Genomic DNA, 25151 nt, shown 5'->3' on the forward strand with positions numbered 1-25151 from the left:
GTATATATTTTTTTTTGACAACGTAATAGCTTCCTTGTAACAGCATTATATACCCAGTACTAATAGATCTACTGCATTCGGCGGGAAAATTCCCACTGGTAACACGAGTATACATTTGCGTTCGGTACATATCCTACCATGGTCACGGTGTGCAACAATCTAACCGCAGATGACTTGCAAAGGGTCAAGGTCGGTATCGGAAAAAAAGCCTTTCCCAGTTAACACTGGGGAATAACATGTTGTAAACACTGTTCGTTGTAAATTTCCGACTGGGATACTGGCAATTACCATTGGGAAGTTGCTTATCGAATTCACCAGCGTGATGGCAAAATGGCTTCAGTCAGTTCTGATCGTTATGTCAGCATTTCATGCGGAGATCGCAAATCGTTTCATCGAGTGGATTTGTTAAGTGGACAGAACGTCGGTGAATACATATCGCAAGAATTAAATGTAAGCAAAGAAATGATAAAATGTGTGTACGCTTCCACGAAGGAGGGTAGATCCGATACCGGTACTAGAGCAGTGCTCGACATGCCAGTGGTAACCTTAGTCAGAGACTTTGACTGCTCCTACTGTATATTACTGTTGAGCTTGAAGACGACGGAGACAGCACAGGTGCTATTGAATGTGAACTGGACGTCAGACATCCGTCAGCACTCGATGTGCTCATGGCAGCATCACGCTCATACGACCACTTGCCTTCACAGAAGTAAGTACTGCCTGGGAATACTAATCAGTGATCAAAACCATTCACTATATATCTATAACTTAGTACAAGCATTATATTTTTCTAATACAAATTAGAGCTAGATGGTCTAAATATGAAAGCGTGGCAATAATTCAACGTATTATCGCTCAGTAAATATTGTAATGTTTAATATATTATAGCAGGGCAAATGCCCCAGACCGGCCAGGATAGGCCGTCGTAAGGGGACATTATGCCCAACTTTTTATTTTCTGAATAGAATTTAGAAATACCCCCATCCGGTTTCTCCCAAATCTGCAGGTGATTTCATCTCCTAATTAAAAATGCCTTGAGTCCATACTGCTAAATCAGTTTTATATTTAAAATAAACACATTAAATCTTCAATATAACTCCGGTAAAATATTTTTGATATTATTCATGATTTTAATATGAAATATTGATATTTAGGAAAACATAATTTGGATAATATAAGGTAAATATACAGGTATGGTAGGTTTTTTTTCTTGTATTGGTGATGGTAGCAATCCTATCTAGTGCTGGTTTTAAACACAAGCTTGCATGTAGTACTAGTCTGTAGATGGAATGACTGAATGTCTATATATATATATATATATATATATATATATATACACTTACATACATATACACTGATTCTATGAAATACATGTATTTACATATCAAATATTGATAGCTCATGTACACTGCTATTGAATATCACTGTAAATGTTGATAATATTCATTACTCTTTAAATATTTGTAAAATATCAGTTTTTAACATTTTACAATTATAATCCATTTAGCTGAATGGTGTAGTTTACTGCACTCTGAATTTTCATATATATATATATAATTTCATTTTTTATTATTTTATATTTATCATACAAATATAACAGAAATATAACAGAATCGATGACTCATGGCAGTTGGATTTAAAAATTATGTACTATTTAGAAACAACCCTTTGGTGACTGACCCCTTGAAAATGGTTCCTCCAGGAACCATGACATTTCAGTTGTCAAGACAACGGAAAAACTAAAATACAAATACAAATACAAGAGCATTTTGTTTTGTGCACAAGAGCATTGTGACGTATCTTTCTGTTTTTGTATTTTAGTTTTTCCGTTGTCTTGACAACTGAAACGTCATCGTTCCTGGAGGAACCATTTTCAAGGGGTCAGTCACCAAAGGGTTGCTATGTTGAATATATAGGCCTATCAGTACTATAGATATATCAGAACATAGTTGTCTATTGATTAATAGTGATTGCAAAGAATCGGATATTGTGAATGTGTATGTAACTTTGATATATGTGATTTAGAATGGTGTGTGTGTGTGTATATATATATATATATATATATATATATATTGAACATTTTTGTTGTAGGAAAGTGGGCTACCCAAAAGGATGTTGTGTTCAACACATTACTGGAGAAGATGAAGAGTATGGGCGTCGGCTTCCTTTCAACTCAGGTGGAGGGCATTGGCCGAAATGTTGTAAGCACACTCACAAGTGTGCTATGGCTCCTAGATACCCATCGCGAAACCATCAAGGAAAGGGCTATTGTTTTACCCTTCGAAGAATTTACAGGGTACAACGACTACAAAACGCAAAAAAAGAAAAAAACAGTGTTGCATGCGGATGAACTGAAGCAGAACATTGATTGTTTGTGTGAACTCTTGAACCATCCGTGATTTTCAAACAAATTTCCAGGATTTCCAAAGTGAAATGTCCAAGCTTGTTCAAGGAATGAAGTCATATCATGACTATCTTCTTTGTCAAAAAGAAAGAACAGCATCCAACCACGCATCTCTTGAACCAATCAGAGCCATGAAAGACAGACTCTGCGTCATCTTCCTGCCTCTCTGGGTCCAATTCCAAACAGTTACACCAAAGTTGTGGATGTAGTCTAGAATCTTCATACATATTGTCCAGCATCACTACTGGACCTGGAACCTGAAGACAGATATGAACGGCGACAGTGGTTAGAAAAGCTATCACTTCCCTTTCCAGCCACGTTGTACTCCTACCACCATGGCAATTCTCTAGGAAACATAAACTTCCTATGGCAGCGATCTGGAGAGAAAGATGATGAAGATACTATCAAAGCTGTAACTTCACTAAAAGAAACAATACCCATCTACTTGACACGTGCAATGAGGAGAGAGTTCACAAACCGGTACCCCTCTGTTAAACCAGCACTTCTAAGGTCAATGTACAACTTTTTGAGAGAAGACGCATCAGCCCCAGTAAACGCAGCAACAGCCAGTGTTGATTATCGATTAGAGGCGTGTCTGCTTGCTGCTGATGATCCAGATCTTGTGTATGATTTGCGCCGAAATAATGGAAGAGTCTGTGACACTAGATATGACCCATTCTGGGAAGAACTCCAGCGATACCTAGATGAAAAGGCTGCAGTACATGAGCGCCGACAAGCAGATCATCTATACTTACCATTTGCTGTGTCTGTTGATTCCTTACGCAGAGAGATCACTAGCAGATTACCAGATGATACACCTATACCATCAGCATCATGGTTATGGTTCAATTTTTGGCCTCGCAATCCCTACACATACTCCGCAATGGCATACACTGGAAGATTCAAAGTAAAATTTGCCATACAACAGCGACTTGCTAGAGCACAGCATGTAGATGCCCATTATACAGGCTATCAGTTCAAATTGATGAAGGAGATGGCCGTTGAGTGGAAAGAGCATTCGATGATGGTATGTGTAGATGATAAAGCAGTTGTGCCCATAGGGGAACCAGCCACACCTATATCGACTGGAGTGCGGCCTCATAACAAGAGCTTAGTGCCTCTAAACACAGTTTTAGCAGCAATGGATCATGATTTCCATGTTGCAGGTGCAATACCATCGGTTCTCTTTCATGTCAACATACCTTCAGATCCACGGGATAGTTTTCATCGGGGTAAAATACATGTAACTGTAAAGGACAAGGTTTTCCAGCCATCGAGTCCTATGAGGCATGCAGCAGAAAATTCAAAAATATTGAGAGAAATAAGTACAGATGATGGTCTTGATCTTGATTCACCAATACTCTTTCTGTATTCAGATGGCGGGCCAGATCATCGCACCAACTTCAAGTCTGTCCAACTAGCTGGCATAGCAATGTTCATATCCCTTAACCTTGACATGTACATTGCAGTGAGGACTGCACCTATGCAAAGCTACGCCAACCCTGCTGAAAGATGCATGAGCTGTTTGAATTTCGCCCTGCAGAATGTCTCCCTCTGCAGAGAACTCACTGATATTGAGTTACGTCTGAAGTCTCTTACCAGCCTAACAAAGTTGCGGAATGCTGCTGAACGCGACCCTAAGATAAAAGATGCATACCTTGAATCAGTTAGCCCTGTTATAACAATCCTGAATGAAAGGTTCAGAAAGTTAGTGTGGCAGGAAGAAGTAGTGGAGGTACATCAGCCTGCAGATGAAGAGTCCATACAGTCAATGAAGGAAATGCTCAAACTACTTGATGAGAATATCCAAGCAGATGCATTACCAAACGATTTGAGCAAGTTTCCTCAACTGAAGGATTTCATGGATCACCATTGCAGATGTCGACACTATTCATTTCAAATCAAGAAATGTACCAGACAAGAATGTGCTTATTGCACACTAAATCCGCCAAGACTGTCAGATGAAATCTTTGAGAAGCTCCACTACCTACCTGATCCAGTCCTTGGAAAGGATGGCGACACATACCTACCTTTTAATGAGGTGTATGGCAAAGATACAAATGATGATTCACGACCCAGTTTGCAGTCCAAACCACAACCAACCGCAAGATACAAAGAAAGAAAAGGCATCCTTGTAGCAGATAAAGTCCGTCAAGTAGTTGTCTGTGCAGAATGCCGAGAACCAAGAGTGATTTACTCGAGAAAGAAACTCTCCGCAAGTGACAAAAAGGATGTCAGTAGAATGAAGGAAGAGAGGGTCTATGTTTGTGGCAGTCCATTATTTGAATCTGGTCCCCTCAGTGACCAGATTGTGGTTAGAGAGGGCATTACGTGTGCTTCTCCAGTGGAAACAACTTACTACGCGGGGAAAACGGCTTCTTTTCCTGATGTGTGTTTCCACTGTGCTGACCCTGAAATTGCTTCAACAGCAGCAGTGCAACAAAAAAAGGAAGAATACGGCGTAGTGAGGCCTATCTGCATAAACTGCCTTGTGGCAGGAAAGGAAATTGTCTGCAGGAATGCTGTTAAAGTAGTCAGAAAGAAAAGGATGTGAGTCCAGTTTTGGACATGAACTGACTTTTGCAGATGTTGGGTCCAATAGCCTATTTATATGTGTCGAACCTGCTCATCAGTAATTAGTGACTGTTCATAATGTTTTCTTGAACTTTAATGAAACATTTAAATCTTTTTGCATTTTCTGAATTCTACCTTCTGTTGATACAACTTGTTTCCAATGAAACCTGGTCATAAAGCTTTCTGTCTGAACTTTTAAGAATTAAAAATTAAAAGTTGAAATTGTTTTTTCATATTTTTGATATTTGTGTTAAATATAACTGTAGTGTGTGTGTGTGTGTATATATATATATATATATATATATATATATATATATATGTGTATGTATGTATGTGTATATATATATATATATATATATATATATATATATATATATATATATGCTCCAGCTTGCCTGCGACCCTGTAGAACAGGATAAAGCGGCTAGAGATAATGAGATGAGATGAGATATATATATATATAAAAATATAATTTTTTTGTGTGTGTCTGTCTTTATTTTATTTTCTAATCCCGACATTGAAAATTTGCCATTTGAAAAAAAAGAAAAAACAGACATTGACATTTTTTATTTCAACCGACATACTCTAAAATGTGTTGAAAAAATCCGTGAACCTAAAAATAAAAAATGAGTGGCCTAATTTTTCATTTTCATGCTTTAAACTGTTTTCGTGTCATTTTTCAGTCTCCATTTTGTCTCTGTGTCTCTACAGCTGCAGCAGTTCACATGATTTTACCCTCAGAACCAAAGAGCAGAGAAGATTTCCTGCAGTGTAGGTGTAAAACACACACACACACACACACACTCACTTCAACTCAGAGGAGGACCGCCCACATGATGGCCTTGCATTTTCACTGATAACTTAACTTGGTTATTAATGCATAAACATTCGATTTTTTTTCTTTCTTTCGCCTCGACTGTCGTGACATGCGTGGATTAAATGTACATTATCCTCGATGCGTCAAGTTGGAGCTTAATCTTATTTTTATGTAATAAAAAAGGGCTTCATATTTAACAACAAATGCACTGGACTTGGAAAACTGATCTACATTCCTCACTACAGTTTATTAACACATCAGCACCATCTTTTAAACTTGAATGGTCTTCAGAAGTCACAAATCTAAGCTTGAAGGTTGATTTTATAGACATGGTATCTACATTTTAAGCTGGGATTTTATAAAGCTCATGAGCTGACATCGTTACTGCTGAGAATTATGGCGATGACACGATCAATCTCAGAATTCCAGACATGATAAACAAAAGTACAACACTTATTCAGAAGGTCATTAAAGGAACCGCCTCGATCCAAACACAGTGAGGAGAAATCCTGTTCCTCAATAAAAATCAATAAAGGTTCTCTGAAATGTTACTACGGCTACAGAAGGACTCTGAATCCAACACACACACACGTTATCCTCTTCATGTTTATCTAAACCTTTTCCTGTGCAGACACAATTATACTGAGCATAAATTCATATAGAGACTGTGTGTGTGTGTGTGTGTGTGTGTGTGTGTGTGTGTGTGTGTGTGTGTGTGAGAGAGAGAGAGAGAAAATAAGAGTACTGAATAACAAAGGTATATAAAAAACTAATGTTTATAAGTTATTTTAAAATGGAAAACTGTGTGAATAATAATGTAAAGTGTCAGAACACTGTTGTGATGTAGGAATTAAAACATGCTGTACATTTCTCTGAACAGTAGGTGTCGCTAGTGAACTCTGTTGAATGAGATTCCGAGTCATGAATCTTTTCGTGAATCACAACCACTGAGCTCTATATAAAACCTGGAGGACTCAGAACCCATTCCCCTCTGTAGGGACGAGTGAAGCCATCTGGACGCCATCTTACCACTCACATCGCGTGGATTTGGTTTGTGTGTTAAACCGTCGTCTCATCTCATCTCATTATCTGTAGCCGCTTTATCCTGTTCTACAGGGTCGCAGGCAAGCTGGAGCCTATCCCAGCTGACTACGGGTGAAAGGCGGGGTACACCCTGGACAAGTCGCCAGGTCATCACAGGGCTGACACATAGACACAGACAACCATTCACACTCACATTCACACCTACGGTCAATTTAGAGTCACCAGTTAACCTAACCTGCATGTCTTTGGACTGTGGGGGAAACCGGAGCACCTGGAGGAAACCCACGCGGACATGGGGAAAACATGCAAATTCCACACAGAAAGGCCCTCGCCGGCCATGGGGCTCGAACCCGGATCTTCTTGCTGTGAGGCGACAGCGCTAACCACTACACCACCGTGCCGCCCCATGAGAGATGATGATGATAATAATACAAAAGGCTGTACAATACTTCCTTTCTATTTAGGACAGCTGTTGAAACAGGATTATTTTCTCATGTTATTTGCCATTTTCACTTCATTCTCACAGTCATGTCTTAACAGTATTTATTCATCACATAATTCACTGTCATTTTAGACACAAATGATTCAATTTTGATGCTTTTCCTTTTTAAGATGACACAGTGTTTAGCAAATGGGGTAACTTTTAACGTGGTAAACAAATGTAATAAGAAATACAGTGTCTGACAGTATGGATGCCGGATGCACCGTCTGGCCAAATGCTTCAGTGAGATGACGACTGGACTGAACCCACACTCCACAAGCAGTTAACAAAACTCATCTTGCATAGGCGTGAATTATTTTATTTTCCAATGCATACATCATTCATAATTCTGATTAAAGTTGCATTTGTTTACCACATTAAAAGTTGCCCCATTTGCTGAACAGTGTGTGGACTTAAAAAGAAAAAGCTTCATTCTCACATGTTTTAACAGTATTTATTGGTCACAATTTTGCTAATTGAATTTTTTGTGTCTAAAATGTGACCAATAAATACTGTTAAAACAGAGGGGAATGGGTTCGGAGCCCTCCAGATTTTATATCGAGCCAAGGCCTCTTTCGTCATCGGTCACGTGGTTTCGTCTGCCACGCCCCCTTCTACTCCATACGCGCTTCGGAGCCTCACGACAGACAGGTGTCTCACACACACTTCTTATAAATCCTGTGATTAACATCTAACCTGTGGATATTTTATTGTTTTAGATTTCTGTTCTCTGACTCTGGATCCAAACACAGTAAATCCTAACCTCATTCTGTCTGAGAACAGAGCGGTGACACGCAGTGAGACAAAACAGCGATACTCTGATCATCCAGAGAGATTTGACTCCTTGTGGCAGGTGTTGTGTAAGGAGAGTGTGTGTGGACGCTGTTACTGGGAGGTGGAGTGGACGGGTGATGGTGTTGACATATCAGTCTCATATAAAGAGATCAGCAGGAAAGGACGGGGTTTTGAGTGTGGGTTTGGATTCAACAGTCAGTCCTGGAGTCTGCAGTGTTTTCCTTCCTCTGTCTATTTCCGACACAACAACATTAAGACTGTTCTCCAAGGTCCATCATCCTCCAGAATAGGAGTGTATGTGGATCACAGTGCAGGAACTCTGTCCTTCTACAGCGTCTCTGACCCGATGAGGCTCCTCCACAGAGTCCACACCACATTCACTCAGCCTCTATACGCTGGGGTCTGGATGTGGCTTTCTGACTCATCTGTGAGGTTTTGTGATCCGATGAAAAAATGAAATGTTGGTAAAAGTTGAAATGTTGAGTAAAATTATAACTGAGGTGTCAGATTGAATTTCTCCCTGAAATACAAAGACACTTTTGTGTGCAGAAACTGTGGCACTAATGAATTATTATTTTCAGAGTGCATCTGTTTTATAGATTAATAAGAAAATAAGTTACATAAATGTCTTAATGCAGAATATAAGATGTTTCTAGAAAAAAAATTCAGACTATTTTAAATGTATGCACTATTATGAGATTTATTACACTGATATGAAAGTTTAGAATGTCTCATTCTGTTTTTTCTTTGGCAAAATCTGTTTCTTCAGAAATAAAACTTCCTCAAACTACTGCGTCTTTCTGTCCTGCTGCTGGTGGAAACACACCCTACTGTGTGTAAGAACACTTAACAATTTTGTGTCTTGAACCATGTTCTGTTTAAAAAATATATTTAAAATATGGAATAAATACAGAGTTATTTTGCAGGTTTTGGAATCTATCCATATAAAGATTATTTACAAATCATTGTTTTCAGTTTTAATTTCAATTTCCACATACAATATCACCTTTTTCTGATTTGGGGCTGTTTTTCCTCTCAGATGCCTGATTTAATGTCAGTGATGTGTCTCTCTCCCCATGTTCTAAACTCATTTGTACTAGTTTATTGTACTTTAAAACTAATAGATGATGTAATCATTTAAAACAATAAAATAGGGTTAATTTTAATTACCAGGGCATAAAAACTCCCTTTGTGTTTCTACTTTTCTATTTCCATTTAAAGGCCAAATGACAACTATTAATCAAACTCAGGTTTATAAAAGATGCTTCATAAACTCAAGATCCAAACACTGTGTCGAAACAAAACTTTATTAAACAGAGATCAGTTTAAATCCCAGAGGGAGCGCTCGCGTCTCTCTCCATCACTACACACTGGGAACTGCACACACTTCAGGCCTCACACACCACACACTGGTTTCCTGTGAGGCCTTCACTAATGTGCAGCTCCACACGTGCGCTAGCATACGGGGAAAAACCACAAACACCACCGATCCAGTATCGTCAGGATTCTCTGTTCAGACACAAATATACAGTACAAAACAACAAAAAGCAAAATAAAACTACAGTTTCAGATGGAACAGCTGGAAAAGGGCTGATGATCAGGAGAAGGACGCCTGGGATCCAGTCCTGTTCTAAAGGAATGCCATAATTAGGTGTAAATCATGATACGATGATGAGACTTAAGATCGGCCCACGCCTAGTCGAAACCTGAAGAGGTGAATTAAACAACAAAGTGGAAAAGGATGAAGTGATTTCATTATGAACTTTGTATGGATGATTAGAACATTAATTCTTCTTATAAGTCTTCTGTAACTGTTCAAGTATTTATAGATTTTATTTTTAGAATGTAGTTCACACACACACACACACACACACTCACTCTCTCTCCCTCTTCCCCTTCTGCTGTTTCATTTTATCCTTGTGCATTTTTCTGATCTTTTTATTTTTACTGCTTGACCATTTTGTAGTTTATTAGATTATTATGGTTTCAGAATGGGATCAGAAATTTAAACAATGTAAGTAAACTATGTGCAAACATTACAACAAATTCAATATAAAATATATTTTTTAATTGTCCAGTCATATGTGACAACAAATAAAATAAATGACAAAAGAAAAGTACACATGGGGGAAAAGTGTAAAGGAATAGAAGTGTTGAGTGGGTGTGGCTCAGGTACTGAAAGATGGACTGTATTAGGAATGAGATATGGGTGTCTCCTTGGTGTGTCGGTCAGAACACAGGACAACTGGATATGCAAACCAAGATTTACTTGTCTTCAAAAGCACAATACAGCACAGCACGGGGTACAAGGTGTTCAATTTCCAAATAAATCTTCCTCTATTCTGTATTTATATTTATCTAGGTGGATATTATCTTAACATGTCTGTTGCAATAGTATGTGTATGGTCTGAGAAAAGAAACAAACAAATAATGTGCATTACCACACTATAGGATACTACAGAAATACAAAATGATGTGTGGTCTAACAGTGCCAACTAGTGACTACTAGTGGCACTGCAGGTTGGACTCAGCAGCATGGAAACTTTCGGAAATTAGCCATTTAAATATGCATAAAACTAGCGAACTTTTAACTTCAAATATCTAGTCAAAATGCACTAAATAAGGCTGACTAAGATAAGATATAATAACTTACTAACTCTAGGCATGAAAAACGGAATATTTGGATCAAATAACAGGTTGAACTTCTAAATATACAGTTAAACTAAACAGCAGACAAGTTAGCATTCATAGACAGGCAAAAACGATTTCTGAAGACATTACTACTAAACCTACACAAAGCTTACACTAGACTTTCACAGCAAGAGGCTATACATTCAACACCAAAACTTACTTTTCTGGTCAATTACGCACACACAAGGATCTTAAACAGGGAACTGCTTCCTCACGCAGCACTCGAAACTACACTGAAAACGGCACGAGAGGTGCCCGGGAACATGAATAATCGATATCAGCACTGGGGCACGTGAACATGCGTAACTTGACTGACAGTCTTTCCAACACAGCCGCCCCCAAATTTATATCTAAATTTGTCCCATGGAAAGGCTGTTGTGGGGTCAATCAGGGTCACCAGGATTGTCCTCTGCGTTGGCAATCTCTGGCAACACAATCAGGCGGGTGATGGGCCTGGTGTAGACTCGGTCCTTGATTTTCACCTCGGCTGTCCTTACTCGTCTGTCGATGCCTGGGAAGACCTTGACCACTTTGCCGATCTGCCATGAAGACCTTGGAACTGGGGGGTCAATCACCAGCACTACCATGCCGACTTCGACATCTGGAGAAGAATTCTGCCACTTCCCTCTGGTCTGTAGTCCTAGCAGGTAATGTTTGATGAAGACTGACCAGAATCTCTCTGCCAACACTTGGGAATGTCTCCATCTCCGTTTGCTCAGCAGCTCAGACTCTGGATAAATTACTTGAGGTAAGGAGCCATCTGGCCGCCCCATGAGGAGACAATTCGGTGTCACGGGGTCTGGATCTGCCAGGTCTGCTGAAACATATCCAAGGGGCTTTGAGTTCATCATAGCTTTGATCTCAATAAGGACCGTCCTGAGGACTTCCTCTGTCACAGTCTCTGAGCCCAATGTGGCATAAAGGGCAGCCTTGACCGATCTGATCTCATGCTCCCATGCTCCACCAAAATGGGGAGCTGCAGGTGGATTGTAATGGAAGCTGATCTGCCGTTTGGCCAGGAGTTGCTGCAATTTGGGGCTTAGGCTACTGTAGGCCTCTCTAAGTTCAGTCTCCCCTCCACGGAAATTTGTGCCTTGGTCAGAGTAGAGTTCGGCAGGCTGACCACGACAGGCAATGAACCGTCTAAGGGCCATGAGGAAAGCGTCGCTGTCAACGGAGGTCAGGATTTCTAAATGGACAGCCCTAGTTGTCAGGCATTTAAATAGCAGGCCCCACCTCTTCTCGTTTCGGTGCCCCACCTTGATCATGAAGGGGCCGAAGCAGTCCATACCAGTAGAATGGAATGCTGGTTTGTACAGTCTGAGTCGAGGGGGTGGAAGGTTCATCATCTTCTGACTGGCTGGTTTAGACCTCCATCTTTGGCATTCTAGACAGAGATGTTGATGCCTGCGCACTGCTTCCCTTCCTCGGAGTATCCAGAACTTCCGACAAAGCTCGGCGAACACTCGTTCTGGTCCCGGATGACATAACTGGACATCATAGGCCTTTATGAGGAGACGAGTATTCGTATGGCTAGGATCCAGGACTACAGGGTGGATACTGTCTGAATCAAGTCCTTCCACACGTCTCAATCGGCTTCCAACTCTAATGAGCTGGGTGGCATGGTCGAACTCAGGGGAGAGGCAGAGTAAACGACTATTTGAGGGAACTGATTTCCCTTCCTCTAGGAGCCAATATTCCTCAGGGAAGCAGTCTGTCTGGACTCTCCTCAGCACCAGAAACTCTGCCTCCCTGAAGACAGTGGCAGGAAGGTGATGAGTGAGACCCGCCGCCCCATGAAGCTCCTCAGCCACTGCTTGCAGCAGGTCCTGCCAGCTGGCATGCCTGCACCCATCTGTCACAGATGGCAAAGCTGTGGCTAGTCCACAGAAGGTGGTCATCCTTAGCTCTGTGTGATCATCCCTGTCAGGCTCGGAGGGATTCGATGGCCATTCATTTTGAGGTAGCAGGAGAAACTGAGGTCCATGAATCCAACGGTTAGATTCTATGAGCTGCTCCAAGTGCTTGCCTCTGGTTAGGTCATCTGCCGGGTTTCTGACAGAGTCTACGTATCTCCAGAATTTCAGGTTGGTCAACTCCTGTATCTCTGCCACTCGAGTACTTACGAACACCTTGAAATGACAGGACTCAGAGTGCAACCAATGGAGGACAGTGGTAGAGTCTGTCCAATAGGTGACTTCTAGAATGGATAGGGTAAGCTCTTTTAGGAGGAGTGCAGACAGCTGAGCACCTGTGAGTGCTGCACATAGCTCCAACCGTGGCATTGAGTGCTGTTTTCTTGGAGCTACTCGGGACCTTGCTAGGAGGGAGGCTAGATGTACATTGCCATCAGCATCTGTGGACTGAAGGTAAGCCACGGATCCATAAGCCTTTTCTGAGGCATCACAGAAAATATGAATGTTGTGGGTCACCTGAGGATCGTCCAGTGAGGATAGTAAGTAGCATCTTGGCAAGACCATTTGAGGCAGATGTTTCAGCTCTGATTCCCACTCTACCCAGGCTTGAAGGAGATGTTCAGGGAGTAGGGGGTCATCCCAATCCCGGTGCTTATCCCAAAGTTGTTGGACAATGATCTTTGCACGGGTGGTGAAGGGTAGGAGGACTCCAAGAGGGTCGTACTGAGTGGCCAACACATGGTAGATGTTACTCATTGTAGGAGCCTTGTATGACACAGGTCTGTGCTTAAAGCCTAAGGTGTCAGTGTCACAGAACCAGCTCAAGCCTAAAGTGGATTCTCTTACTTCTGCTTTGTCCTGTGAGAGCCATAGCTCCAGTTTGGCAGATCTAGCATCAGGTGGGAGGTGGCTAACAACATCTGGCTGGTTGCTGGCCCACTGTCGAAGGTCAAATCCTCCAGATGCTAGTAGGTCTCTTAGCTTGTTGAGCAAATGGTGGGCTTCCTGACTGGTTCTAAAGCTCTGGAGACAATTGTCTATATAGAAGCATTTCTCCACAGAGAATCTTACATCTTCTTCTGGCGAGCTGTGAGATGTGACATGTCTCTGCAGAGCAAAGGTGGCACAACAAGGACTACAAGTTGTCCCGAAGGGTAACACTTGCCACTCGTAAATGTCAGGTGGGTCATCTCTCCTCATATCACGCCATAGGAAGCACAACAGAGGTTTGTCTTCAGGCAGGAGCAATACTTGGTGAAACATTCCTCGTATGTCTTCACTGATGGCCACACTATGCTGCCTGAATCGAAGGAGAACGCCCAGGAGTGAGGGACTAAGGGTTGGACCAGGCAGGAGGCCTTCATTGAGGTTGAAACCTTTGTGTCTGAAGGAACAGTTAAACACTATTCGATCTTTGCCATTGTGGTTGACAATGAAGTGGGGAATGTACCAGCTTTCCCCTGTGGAGGTGTTCTCAGAGGCCAATTTGGTCACAGCATTAGCATCCACTAATCTCTTGACCTCGGCATTGTATATCTCTGCTTTGCCAGGGTCTTTAGCCAGACGTTTTTCCATGCTCCTGAGGCTAGGCATGACAGCTTCCTTAGGGGCCTGGAAGCGGGGACTGTTGGCTTTACGTAGCAGTGGTGTGGCATAACGAAGGACTCCATCCACCTCTACTCTGGTTGTCTTGGTCTCCAAACAACGAATGGCATCTTGATCTTCTCTCGACCGCGTGGCCTCTTTCTCACAACAGTAAGGCAGGACATCAAGTTGCCACAGGTGCTCTACATCTCTTTTGAGTTCCACTTCTGCAGGACTCAGGGAAAGGAAAAGGCACTGTTGTGACTGTAACTGTGTTTGGAGAAGACGAGCTGGACCCTGTAGTACCCATCCAAGCCGGGTCTGTACAGCAGCTGGCCCACCTGGTGGTCCTAGATGAACAGGTGTGATGGGCGTTATCAAATGAGGGTGGTCAGCACCAATGAGTAGCAGGGGTGATGCATGTTCAAAGGGCTGCAGAGGTAGGTGTTGAAGATGCTTATACCTGCTCAGAAGGGTGGCAGGATATGAATGGTCAGCAAGTCCAAGGTGCTCAGCGGTAAAGGCTGCTTTGATTTGGAATGTCTTTTGTGGCTGGTTCGCAGGAGACAGCTGGAAGGAGACAGAGGAACCACTAAGAGTTTGCACATCTTGACGTATGGTTCTCAATGTCAAATTCTCTTCTGAGCCTTGTATGCCCAGCTTCAATGCTGCAGCTGCGAGCACGATAGTTCGCTGTGATCCATCATCGAGCACTGCATAGGTGTCGAGAGTTTTCCCTTGATAGCGAATCAGAACTCTAGTGACCTTAAGGAGGACTCTTTTGCTGTCTGTAGGCTGGTCCAGGTACAGGGTTTCAGTGGCTGACTTTGACCGGCTTGAAGATTCTTTAGGGCTGGCATCTTTGGTATTGACCTCATGCAGGATCTGAAGGTGTCTTCCCTTACAGATACTGCACGGCTTCTTTAGTGTGCACTGTGCAGCCTGGTGATTGCGTGCACACCGCCAGCATCTATGATTAGCTTTTATCCAATTAGCCATCTGATCTTTGGTGAAGGCTTTGAATACTGTACATTGACTGAGGTAGTGTTCGCTACTGTTACAGTATGGACAGAAAGCCGGTGAGGTAGCTTTTCTCTGGGCTAAGTCAGCTGTCTTATTTGAGGAGTCAGCTGATGGCTGCGTGGGAACTTCATTGGCTCCATGCAGTATGGTAGCTGAGCGAGTGGTGGACTTCCCTTCTCGCCTGCGATCAGGCTTTTGAGCTGTTTTCTGCCCTTTGCCGATAGTCATTGTGGCTGAGTCTTGACACCATGCCTCATAATGTAGCCACTCTGACAGGTCAGTGAGAGTGAACACAGTTCCAGGGCCTCGACCCATCCGGCGACGGAACTCTGACCTCATTTCTATTGGTAGCTTGCTCAAGAGGCGCTCCACATGGGATCCACATCTTAACTCTATGTCACCGTCTGGACCCAAAGTAGCAAGCATGCCAACCAGAGCTCTAATTTCCAAGGCAAATCTCTCAAAGGCCTCTGTATCTCCCCTTCTGACGTCTGCTGAATCCATTACACTGGTGATTTTCTTGAGAGCTAGCTTATGGGGTTGACCATATCTCTCAGTCAACGCAGCCATGGTGTCAGAGTAAGGAAAGGGGGAGTTCATGAAGGAATCTGCTACCAGACATGCTTCCTCGAGCTTCAAGTGATCCAAGAGGATTTGGTATCTGAATAACTCCATAGAGTCAGGAGGCAGAAGGTTTCCAAGAGCTCTCTGTAAACGAGTGAACTCGCCAGGATCTTTTGTGACAAAGTCAGGTATTGTTGCTTTAGGACCCCTATAGGTTTGCTCTTGGTTTGCTGAGTACATAAGGCATTATACAGGAACTCTGGGCCTTCGTGGTGGATATTGAGGCTGCGGTGCAAACGATGGCTGTTGAGCATAAGTAGGTCTGGATGGTGGAACCTGTGGCTGAGAATAACCAGCAAAGTAAGGCTGACTTGGCTGAAGGCTATAAGGTAGATGAGTAAAAGGCTGGTGAGGATAAGGAACTTGCTTTGCTGAGGAGCCTCCATAAAAGGGGATATTAGCTGATTGCAGTGGAGATTTACTGGGCGTAAAGGCTGCAACTTGGTCTTTCACTATCTTCAGCTCAGACATCATTTTCTCAAAGAAGTCACTCAACATCTGGTCTCTATCTGAAGGTTCTCCCCGAGGACTCTGCGGAGGGGAGGAAGGATGATGAGGCTGTGCCCCAGTTGTCTGAGATGACTGCGTTGAGCAGTGGCTGTTGGGCTGAGAAGGTGCAAGAGGCTGTGAAGCTGGAGTGGAATGAGGGATCTGAGATGAATGATAAGGTAACGGTGAGATATTTCTGGATACAGGATGCTCAAGATGTGGCTCTACATGCTCACTATGTGGCTGGTCACCATATTGGCTGGTTGACACATGCAGTGTCGGTGGTTGCCATCTTTCCCATGATTGGTGATAGGGGGACATGGGTGGTTGACCACTAGGCTGCAGTAGAGGAGGACTATGGGGACCTGAAACAGGCAGCAGCGGGTACATGCTGTGCTTAAGCACTGGATGCAACCCATCATCGATTGGTACAGGCAACTGCTCACACTGACTGTAAGGTGTTCTATCTCTTGTCGGAGGCAAAGTCCCCATTGGCACTCTCTCTTCTGGCATATAGTGTAGCCTCTCTTCAGTACCCTGTGCTGGCTGGTGCTGTAGTGTAGGATGAAGGACTAAGGGGAGGGAATGTCTTCGGCCATCGCTCAGATCATATTCTTGAAGATAACCAGGTAGATGGATCTGACGCTTTGGCCTGACAGCTTCAGGATGTGATGAGTATGGCTGCATATCTTCAAAATACACCTCTGTCCAAGCCTAACACCAATATCCGGCTTGAAGGACCTTTGTTGAGTGGGTGTGGCTCAGGTACTGAAAGATGGACTGTATTAGGAATGAGATATGGGTGTCTCCTTGGTGTGTTGGTCAGAACACAGGACAACTGGATATGCAAACCAAGATTTACTTGTCTTCAAATGCACAATACAGCACAGCACGGGGTACAAGGTGTTCAATTTCCAAATAAATCTTCCTCTATTCTGTATTTATATTTATCTAGGTGGATATTATCTTAACATGTCTGTTGCAATAGTATGTGTATGGTCTGAGAAAAGAAACAAACAAATAATGTGCATTAACACACTATAGGATACTACAGAAATACAAAATGATGTGTGGTCTAACAGTGCCAACTAGTGACCACTAGTGGCACTGCAGGTTGGACTCAGCAGCATGGAAACTTTCGGAAATTAGCCATTTAAATATGCATAAAACTAGCAAACTTTTAACTTCAAATATCTAGTCAAAATGGACTAAATAAGGCTGACTAAGATAAGATATAATAACTTACTAACTCTAGGCATGAAAAACGGAATATTTGGATCAAATAACAGGTTGAACTTCTAAATATACAGTTAAACTAAACAGCAGACAAGTTAGCATTCATAGACAGGCAAAAACGATTTCTGAAGACATTACTACTAAACCTACACAAAGCTTACACTAGACTTTCACAGCAAGAGGCTATACATTCAACACCAAAACTTACTTTTCTGGTCAATTACGCACACACAAGGATCTTAAACAGGGAACTGCTTCCTCACGCGGCACTTGAAACTACACTGAAAACGGCACGAGAGGTGCCCGGGAACATGAATAATCGATATCAGCACTGGGGCACGTGAACATGCATAACTTGGTTGACAGTCTTTCCAACAAGCACTGTTTGGTCAGATCAATCCCACAGTCCAAAGACATGCAGGTTAGGTTAACTGGTGGCTCTAAATTGACTGGAGGTGTGAATGTGAGTGTGAACGGTTGTGTGTCTCTGTGTGTCGCCCTGTGATGATCTGGTGACTTGTCCAGGGTGAACCCCGCTTCTCACCCATAGTCAGCTGGGATAGGATCCAGCTTACCCACGACCCTGCACAGGATAAGCGGCTACAGAGAATGGATGGATGGTCAGATCAATTAATCACTTCAGAATCCTGTTCCTAAGAGAGAGAGAGAGAGAGAGAGATGTTCATTGCTCACTGAAAGGAATAGAACATGTAAAGTAAATACATGCATGGGTTGGTAGCTTGTAATATTGAGAGCCTGTAAGAAAAGTTTCAGGCATGTTTGACCATTTATAAGAAAGTTGTGAGCGTTTTTGTATCGCTGCTCTAATGCCACCAGGAGGCCGCCATGTTGCCTGTTGGAAGGGCGATGCGTGACGTCATTTGGGCGCAAGGCTGAGTGTAGCTCTTCAGTACTGAAGGAGCAAAGCAAAAGGTCTGCTAAGGTGAGAATGTCGATTTTTTCACTATACATCTGAAATAGTGTATTAATGAGCTGCAACCCTGACTTTTGGACAAACCTGAACTCTTTACCTGTAAAATGAGGCTGAAACTGCGTTATACTATTCGTTAGCATGCTTAGCATGCTCTCAACTCATTCATGAAAAACTTCATCAAGATGTCCCCAAGCTAGCCGACCGTAATTACTGTGGTAGACAGTCCAACTCCCGCAGCAACGCAGAAAGAGGGTAAAGAAGCACTGCTTTACTATACAGGATTCATCTGAACATTACAGCAGGATGCACTTGTACAAGAAAAGGCAGAAATATTGCCAGAAACCCCCGAGCTGCTGGTATGGGATGGATTTATCTGGTAAAATTCATACATGTAAAGGATACAGTATAAATAGCACCGAGGACAACACAAAGTATAAAATACACTTATTTCCAATGTGGTCCTCTTGATGACAGCAGGAAACAATAAAATATAACAGACAATAATAAACTGACAAAATTCTATAAACAATGATGAGTCATAAACAAAAATATGCTAACTGTAATTATCACAGAGTACAACTAGATTACAGAAATAGCACCAAAATGATTAAAAATTAGTTACACACACAAAACTGGGTTTGGAATTTACTCCATAAAATTTTTAAGAAACAGGTGAAACAGTTATCACGTGTTTGACGTCACTTACAATCCATGGCCGTATTCGATAAAATGGACCACAGCGCCAGCGACATTTCTTCACTGATTTCCTCGAGTATTTTGGACAATGACACAAATAATGATGAGGATCATGATAAACAAGCATTACCGTATCAATTAGTTACACACAAGTGAACGATATTTATAGAGTTGTTTTAGTCAGTCATTACTGAGGCTTTTCTGAGAACACTGAATCAAAGCAAGACACCCAACAAACATCGAGCTGCTTAGCTGCATCAGCAATTATTACATTTATGCCCAAAGGAACTCAAAATAACATCACGCTTAATAAAAACTTAGGGAAGCCATAAAGTGTTTTCTTACCCTTTGAATTTCTCTTTTGCGGACTACTGACCGTGTTGTCTCGTTTGTAAGCTTCAAGTCTTACTCGCTATGCGGAGCTTCGTGTCTTGCACCCAAATGACGTCAGAATTGCCGGAAACGATCGGGGGGAATTTTCTGATTGGTTAAAATATTTTCAATGGCGGTATCCATGAACTCATCCATTCTGCATAGAAACTAGGGATAGACCGATTATCGGCCGGGCCGATTATCGGCGCCGATATTCAGCATTTAGACGCATATCGGCATCGGCCTTCTTTTTTAATCCAACGGCTGATAAGAGATCATTTTAAAACTGGGTTATTTTGGCTCTGATGCAGCCGCGCCTCTCTATCTGCAGCCACTGATCTGGCTCGAGCATTGTCCCACCCACAGCACCATCTGATTGGTTACACAGCACGGGTAACAGCCAATCAGTAGTGAAAGATCGCACACGGCGGAGAGGAGCAAGTTTTGCCAAGTGTAGAACCTCCGGAGAGCAGATTGATGTTTCGAAGGTAAGTTAAGGCAGCAGACTCCCGAAATTGTAATAAACATCCCAGTCCTCTACAACTCACAACTACTAGTAACGTTACTGTGAGCCCAATAACGTTATATAAACATAAGCGGCAGCTTTGCTGCTCGCAGTCCCTCCAGACGTGTCTGTTAATCACTTGAAACAAGGTTGCTGATAATATCGATATGGAAATAGTCCGTGATGTGTGTGTGTGTGTGTGTGTGTGTGTGTGTGTGTGAGTGAGTGAGTGAGTGAGTGAGAGTGTGTGAGAGCTACAGTCTATGAGTGAGAGGGAGAGAGTGTAAAAAACCTAATGAACTCAATTCAGTCCAGCTTTATTGCAGGGAAGCACATAGAGGTGAAGGCTAATTAGCTTTTAGCATAACGTTAGCCCACTGGTCCGCTCTCTCCTCTGGCAAACGCTCAGCAAACTGTAACAATGCGGAGCCATGTCTGTTATGGTAGAGAATAGTGTGTGTGTCTGTGTGTGTGTGGGCCACATGAGAAGCTGCATAAACTGACAGCAAATCACCGTCTATCTGACAGAAAACTGAAGGGCAATAATGACTGTTAAACTACCAAGTTATTTTACTTTACCTTTTTCTGTGTTGATGGAGAGATCCCAAGCAGCAGAAAATGACATATTGTTAGATAAAGTGTGTCCTGAAGAAGCTGTCTTTGATAGTTTCTTGTAGAGAGGAGCAGAATATTGCTGTTCAAGACTTAAGACATAATGCATCATAAAGCCTACATGAATGAACTGCATGGTGTTCAGGGATGAACAGTCTCTCCTATTGCTATTGTACTATTTTTTCAGCTATAGTAACATACATTGTTCATAATGTAGCAGCCTAGTTTTGAATGACAGGGTCCCTGCTATCACATGTTAAAATATAACATTTACATAATAAAATCAACTGCAGGTTTCCCAAATGCTGTAATAAATTAAGCACGATGAGTTGAGCACATGTCAGCATATGGCCCCACTTTTAACTCACTCTCTTTTTTTCAAACCCTTATTGCAGATGGATAGACCTAGGTTTAAGAGTGCAGTATGGATGTATTACACCCAGCCAACACCAGGGAAGGCAGTGTGTAATACATGCAATGAAGGTGTCAGCATGGGAGCAACAACGGGAAAAAACAAAAATACTTCAAACCTGTGGTCCCATCTTAGGATTCACCGCCCTGAGTTGTATGAAACGGCACAGAAGAAACAGGGATCTGAATCTCATCAGGATGAGGCAACTTCATCTCAGCCAACAATAGAGGACATGTTTCAGAAACAAAGAAAGTGGACACACTCCGATGACAGGTCGAAACTAATGGACAAACTAGTCATAGAGATGATAGTCACTGACAACCAACCGTTCATGGTGGTGTCTGATGTTGGCTTTAAAGTGCTGATGACACGTTTTTGACATCTTTGGTGATGTTTTATAACAAAAAGTAATTCCCGATGATCCATATATTAATTCACGAAGGCGCCTATTTTACAAGTTATGATAAAAAACGCGGCTATTTGGGCAAATTTGACGGGGCTGCAGCACCCAGGAGACGAATGAGGAGGAGGGGCTATATGACATCAGCGAAAGAATCTTCCTCCTAACTTACCAGTTTGTTGTTGATGCGACAGGTGTTCAGTTTATCATTATTAGTATTATAATTATACATTATTATACATTATTTTATATATATATATATATATATATATATATATATATATATATATATATATATATATATATATATATTTATTATGCCTTCGCGTTATGTTGCCAGCTTTTGCTCCAAAACCCACAAGGATGGGGTAAGTTTATTCAAGCTTCCCAGAGATCCCGAGCTGCATGCGAAGTGGGTGAAGCAAGTCAGGCGCACTCGTGACAAGTGGGAGCCCTCACCAACATCCATCCTGTGCTCTGAACACTTCGATTTGGATTGTTTTGACACCCTTCCCAGCTTAAAAGAATCTCTTGGGTGTTCAGTTCAGCACAAACGTGTGTTGCTACCATCAGCAGTGCCTACAGTATTCCGGAGTGGGTCTACTAGTAGCTGTGCCGGATCCAGCAGTCGCCTGGGACAAGGCGACTCCTCCAAAGACAGTCCTCCTGTCAGAACATGTGTTGAGAAACGACATAAGATAAAGGTACGTAGAGCTATAGAGTGCTCTGACATGATGCTAAAAATAGTAACCATGCAGTCTGCACGGCCATCTTGGAAGTGACTCACTCCAGAGCGCTCATAGAGTACACATCATAGAGTACACATTCATGATAATCATAAATGTAATCGTAACGTCGGTGTGATATCAGTCATGTATTTGCTTGTGAAAGCTTGCGGCTTTCATGTAACTGCCGCCTAGCAACGAGAGGCAAAGGGTAAAGAGGGTAGGCTATCATAGATTCTATTTGGAAGAGATCAATACATGATTGCTTAAAAATTAGGTATTTTAACAATTTGCATCTGTTTTGTGATTATTGTGACACTTGTGTGTTATATAGAACTGTATGTCTTATCAGCACATCGAGGATCTTCCACCGGAGGCTTTAGCAAGTACTCGTAGCAACACTACACTTTACCCTTTGCCATGCGTTGTTAGGGAACGGTAGCAAGTACCCCGATGACCGACTTCAAGAATATGTAGAAAAAATTTTGAAATTATACTTTCCAAAAGTCATTTGAGCTTAGTGTATTGCATTTCCATTTATATTGTAGGTTCTTGCTGATGTTTTTGCGGAGTATGACGCAGCTGCTGAATCAGAAGCTGCAGAGTTTGTATGTACTAGTTGTGAACATTCACATTATTATCAATCTCATTTATTTAAAATCAGATAAAATCATGCCATCATGATCACTGCTTAAAATACCAGTATTTGGTTGTTCTTTTGCTCAGAACTGTGATGCCAGCTGCCAAGTAGACCGGCGTTTTCATGCACCATTTCCATTGAGTAGAACAGCCAGTGAACCGCAGCGTGTTCTTCCGCTGACATCACAGCATGGCCGCGAGCCACGGACCCAGTTTTCTTGCGCTGTGCAATTAAAAGTTGGATATTCACATAACAACAGCTTCTTTTCACGTAATTATAACAGAAATCTAACATGTTTGCCATGTTGTATAGTTTATTTAAGAAATTGCATAGAGTCATGTTCGTGTCATCAGCCCTTTAAGTGCCTGATGGCTGCAGCAGAGCCACGATATGCTCTGAAAAGTGACAAGTATTACCGAACTGAAAAGCTGCAAGAAGTTCACCACAAGGTTGTGGACAAGATCAAAGCCCTGATTCAACCTGACAATGCTGGCTACTCTCTCTCCTTCACCACAGACTGCTGGTCTGGTGTGACAGAGTCTCTCATGAGCCTGACATACCATTTCATTGATGCTAAATGGATAAGAAAGCAGGTCGTTTTAAACACAAGAGCGATGCATGGGTCCCACACTGGGGAATACCTGAAAGAGACATTCCTCAGTATGCTTGAGGACTGGAAGATAAGCAAAGACCTTGTAGCATTAGTGCTTCGAGACAGCGGAGCAAATATTGTCAAGGGAACGAGGCTCGCTGAACTCCCAGACCTCAGCTGCACATTGCACACCTTGCAACTTGTGGTGAATGATGGTCTGTCAAGTCAAAGAGCCATCACAGATGTCATCGCAATACTTAAGAAGTGTGCCACACATTTCCACCACTCCATTCTGGCCAAACAGCGTTTGCGAGACATTCAGAGAGAACTTGGCCTGCCAGAGCACAACATAATCCAGGCTGTTCCAACGAGGTGGAACTCAACGCTTCACATGCTCCAAAGAATGCTGGAGCAAAAGTGTGCGATTACCATCTACTGTGGTGAACATGGAGGATTTGCAGGTCCCAATGCCCACCAGTGGGACCTTGTGTCCAATTTAATTGAAACTCTTCTCCCAATAGAGGAAGTGACACTTCAGGTGAGCCACAGCAACTCATCAGCATCCTGCATCATTCCATGCCTGACTGTGCTGAAGATGCTACTTCAAGATGATGAGGGGCCCTCCACAAAAGGCATCAGAACGCTCAGGCAAGCCATGAGGGAGAGCCTGGACAAGCGTTTCTCAAAAGTAGAAGACACAAAAACTGTGGTGCTGGCTTGTTTCTTAGATCCTCGTTATAAGAGTCACGCATTCTCCTCTGCCACAACATTGAGCAAGGCTAAAGAATGGTTAAAAGAGGAAGAGGACGCTGCCACACAACAGACCACTCGAGAGGAGCATGCTGCCGCAGAAGGAGCCAGTATGGAGGAGCAGGCTGCTGCAGAGGAGGCCAGTGTGGAGGAGCAGGCAGCTGCATATGGGACACACGAGAATGACGGAAACATCCACAAAAGGCAACGGAGAGAACACACATCCTTCTGCAGCCGTGTTGATGAGATGTTCAGTTCTCTGCTGGCACACCACACTGGTGACCTGCTGGCCAGTAGCTGCATTGAGGATGAGCTACATCTGTACCTCAAGTAGCCAGTGATCGACAGGCGGAAAGGGGACCCACTCCAATGGTGGAGACAGAATGAAGGGCGCGTCAAGCTACTTGCGAAACAAGCAAGAAAGTTTCTTTGTGCACCACCCTCATCAGTCCCAAGTGAGCGAGTCTTCAGTGAAGTCTCTGCAATTTATGAGAGGAAGAGAAGCCGTCTCACTGGAGAGCACGCTGAACAACTCTGCTTTTTGCACCACAATCCGGTGCTGCTCAAATGGAACTACTAATTGGGACTACTAACTGATTCACATTTCTGTGCAGATTTTATTTAACTTTGTTTTATTTACTTTATAAAACTTCAGGAAGCAGGTTCACCCAGAAAGAGACCCCGAGATTCCTTCGTGAGCCCCCTCGGATCCGGGACGAATGATAGAACGAGAAAAACAGACAAGGGAACACCTGAGTTGTTCACATGCCAGTTTATTCGCACAGTCACTTCGTCAAAGATGAAAGATTACAAACACCTTTTATAACAAATCATA

General features: G+C 42.6%; 1 protein-coding gene and 1 pseudogene across 1 annotated transcript in view; both read left to right on the forward strand.

The window, feature by feature from the left end:
- Positions 1-8609, forward strand: part of LOC132864416 (tripartite motif-containing protein 16-like) — a 30751-nt gene extending 22142 nt beyond the window's left edge. Inside the window, exons 5-6 of the mRNA XM_060897834.1 lie at positions 5690-5749; positions 8040-8609. Coding sequence (XP_060753817.1) covers positions 5690-5749; positions 8040-8572 — 593 coding nt within the window. The 3' untranslated portion in view covers positions 8573-8609. The remainder of the gene's footprint in view (positions 1-5689; positions 5750-8039) is intronic.
- An 11422-nt stretch (positions 8610-20031) lies between these two features.
- On the forward strand, positions 20032-24896 carry LOC132901264 (zinc finger BED domain-containing protein 4-like; annotated as a pseudogene).
- The last annotated feature ends 255 nt before the right edge of the window (positions 24897-25151 follow it).

This window comes from Neoarius graeffei, chromosome 17 (genome assembly GCF_027579695.1).
Source record: "Neoarius graeffei isolate fNeoGra1 chromosome 17, fNeoGra1.pri, whole genome shotgun sequence".
NCBI classification, from domain to species: domain Eukaryota; kingdom Metazoa; phylum Chordata; class Actinopteri; order Siluriformes; family Ariidae; genus Neoarius; species Neoarius graeffei.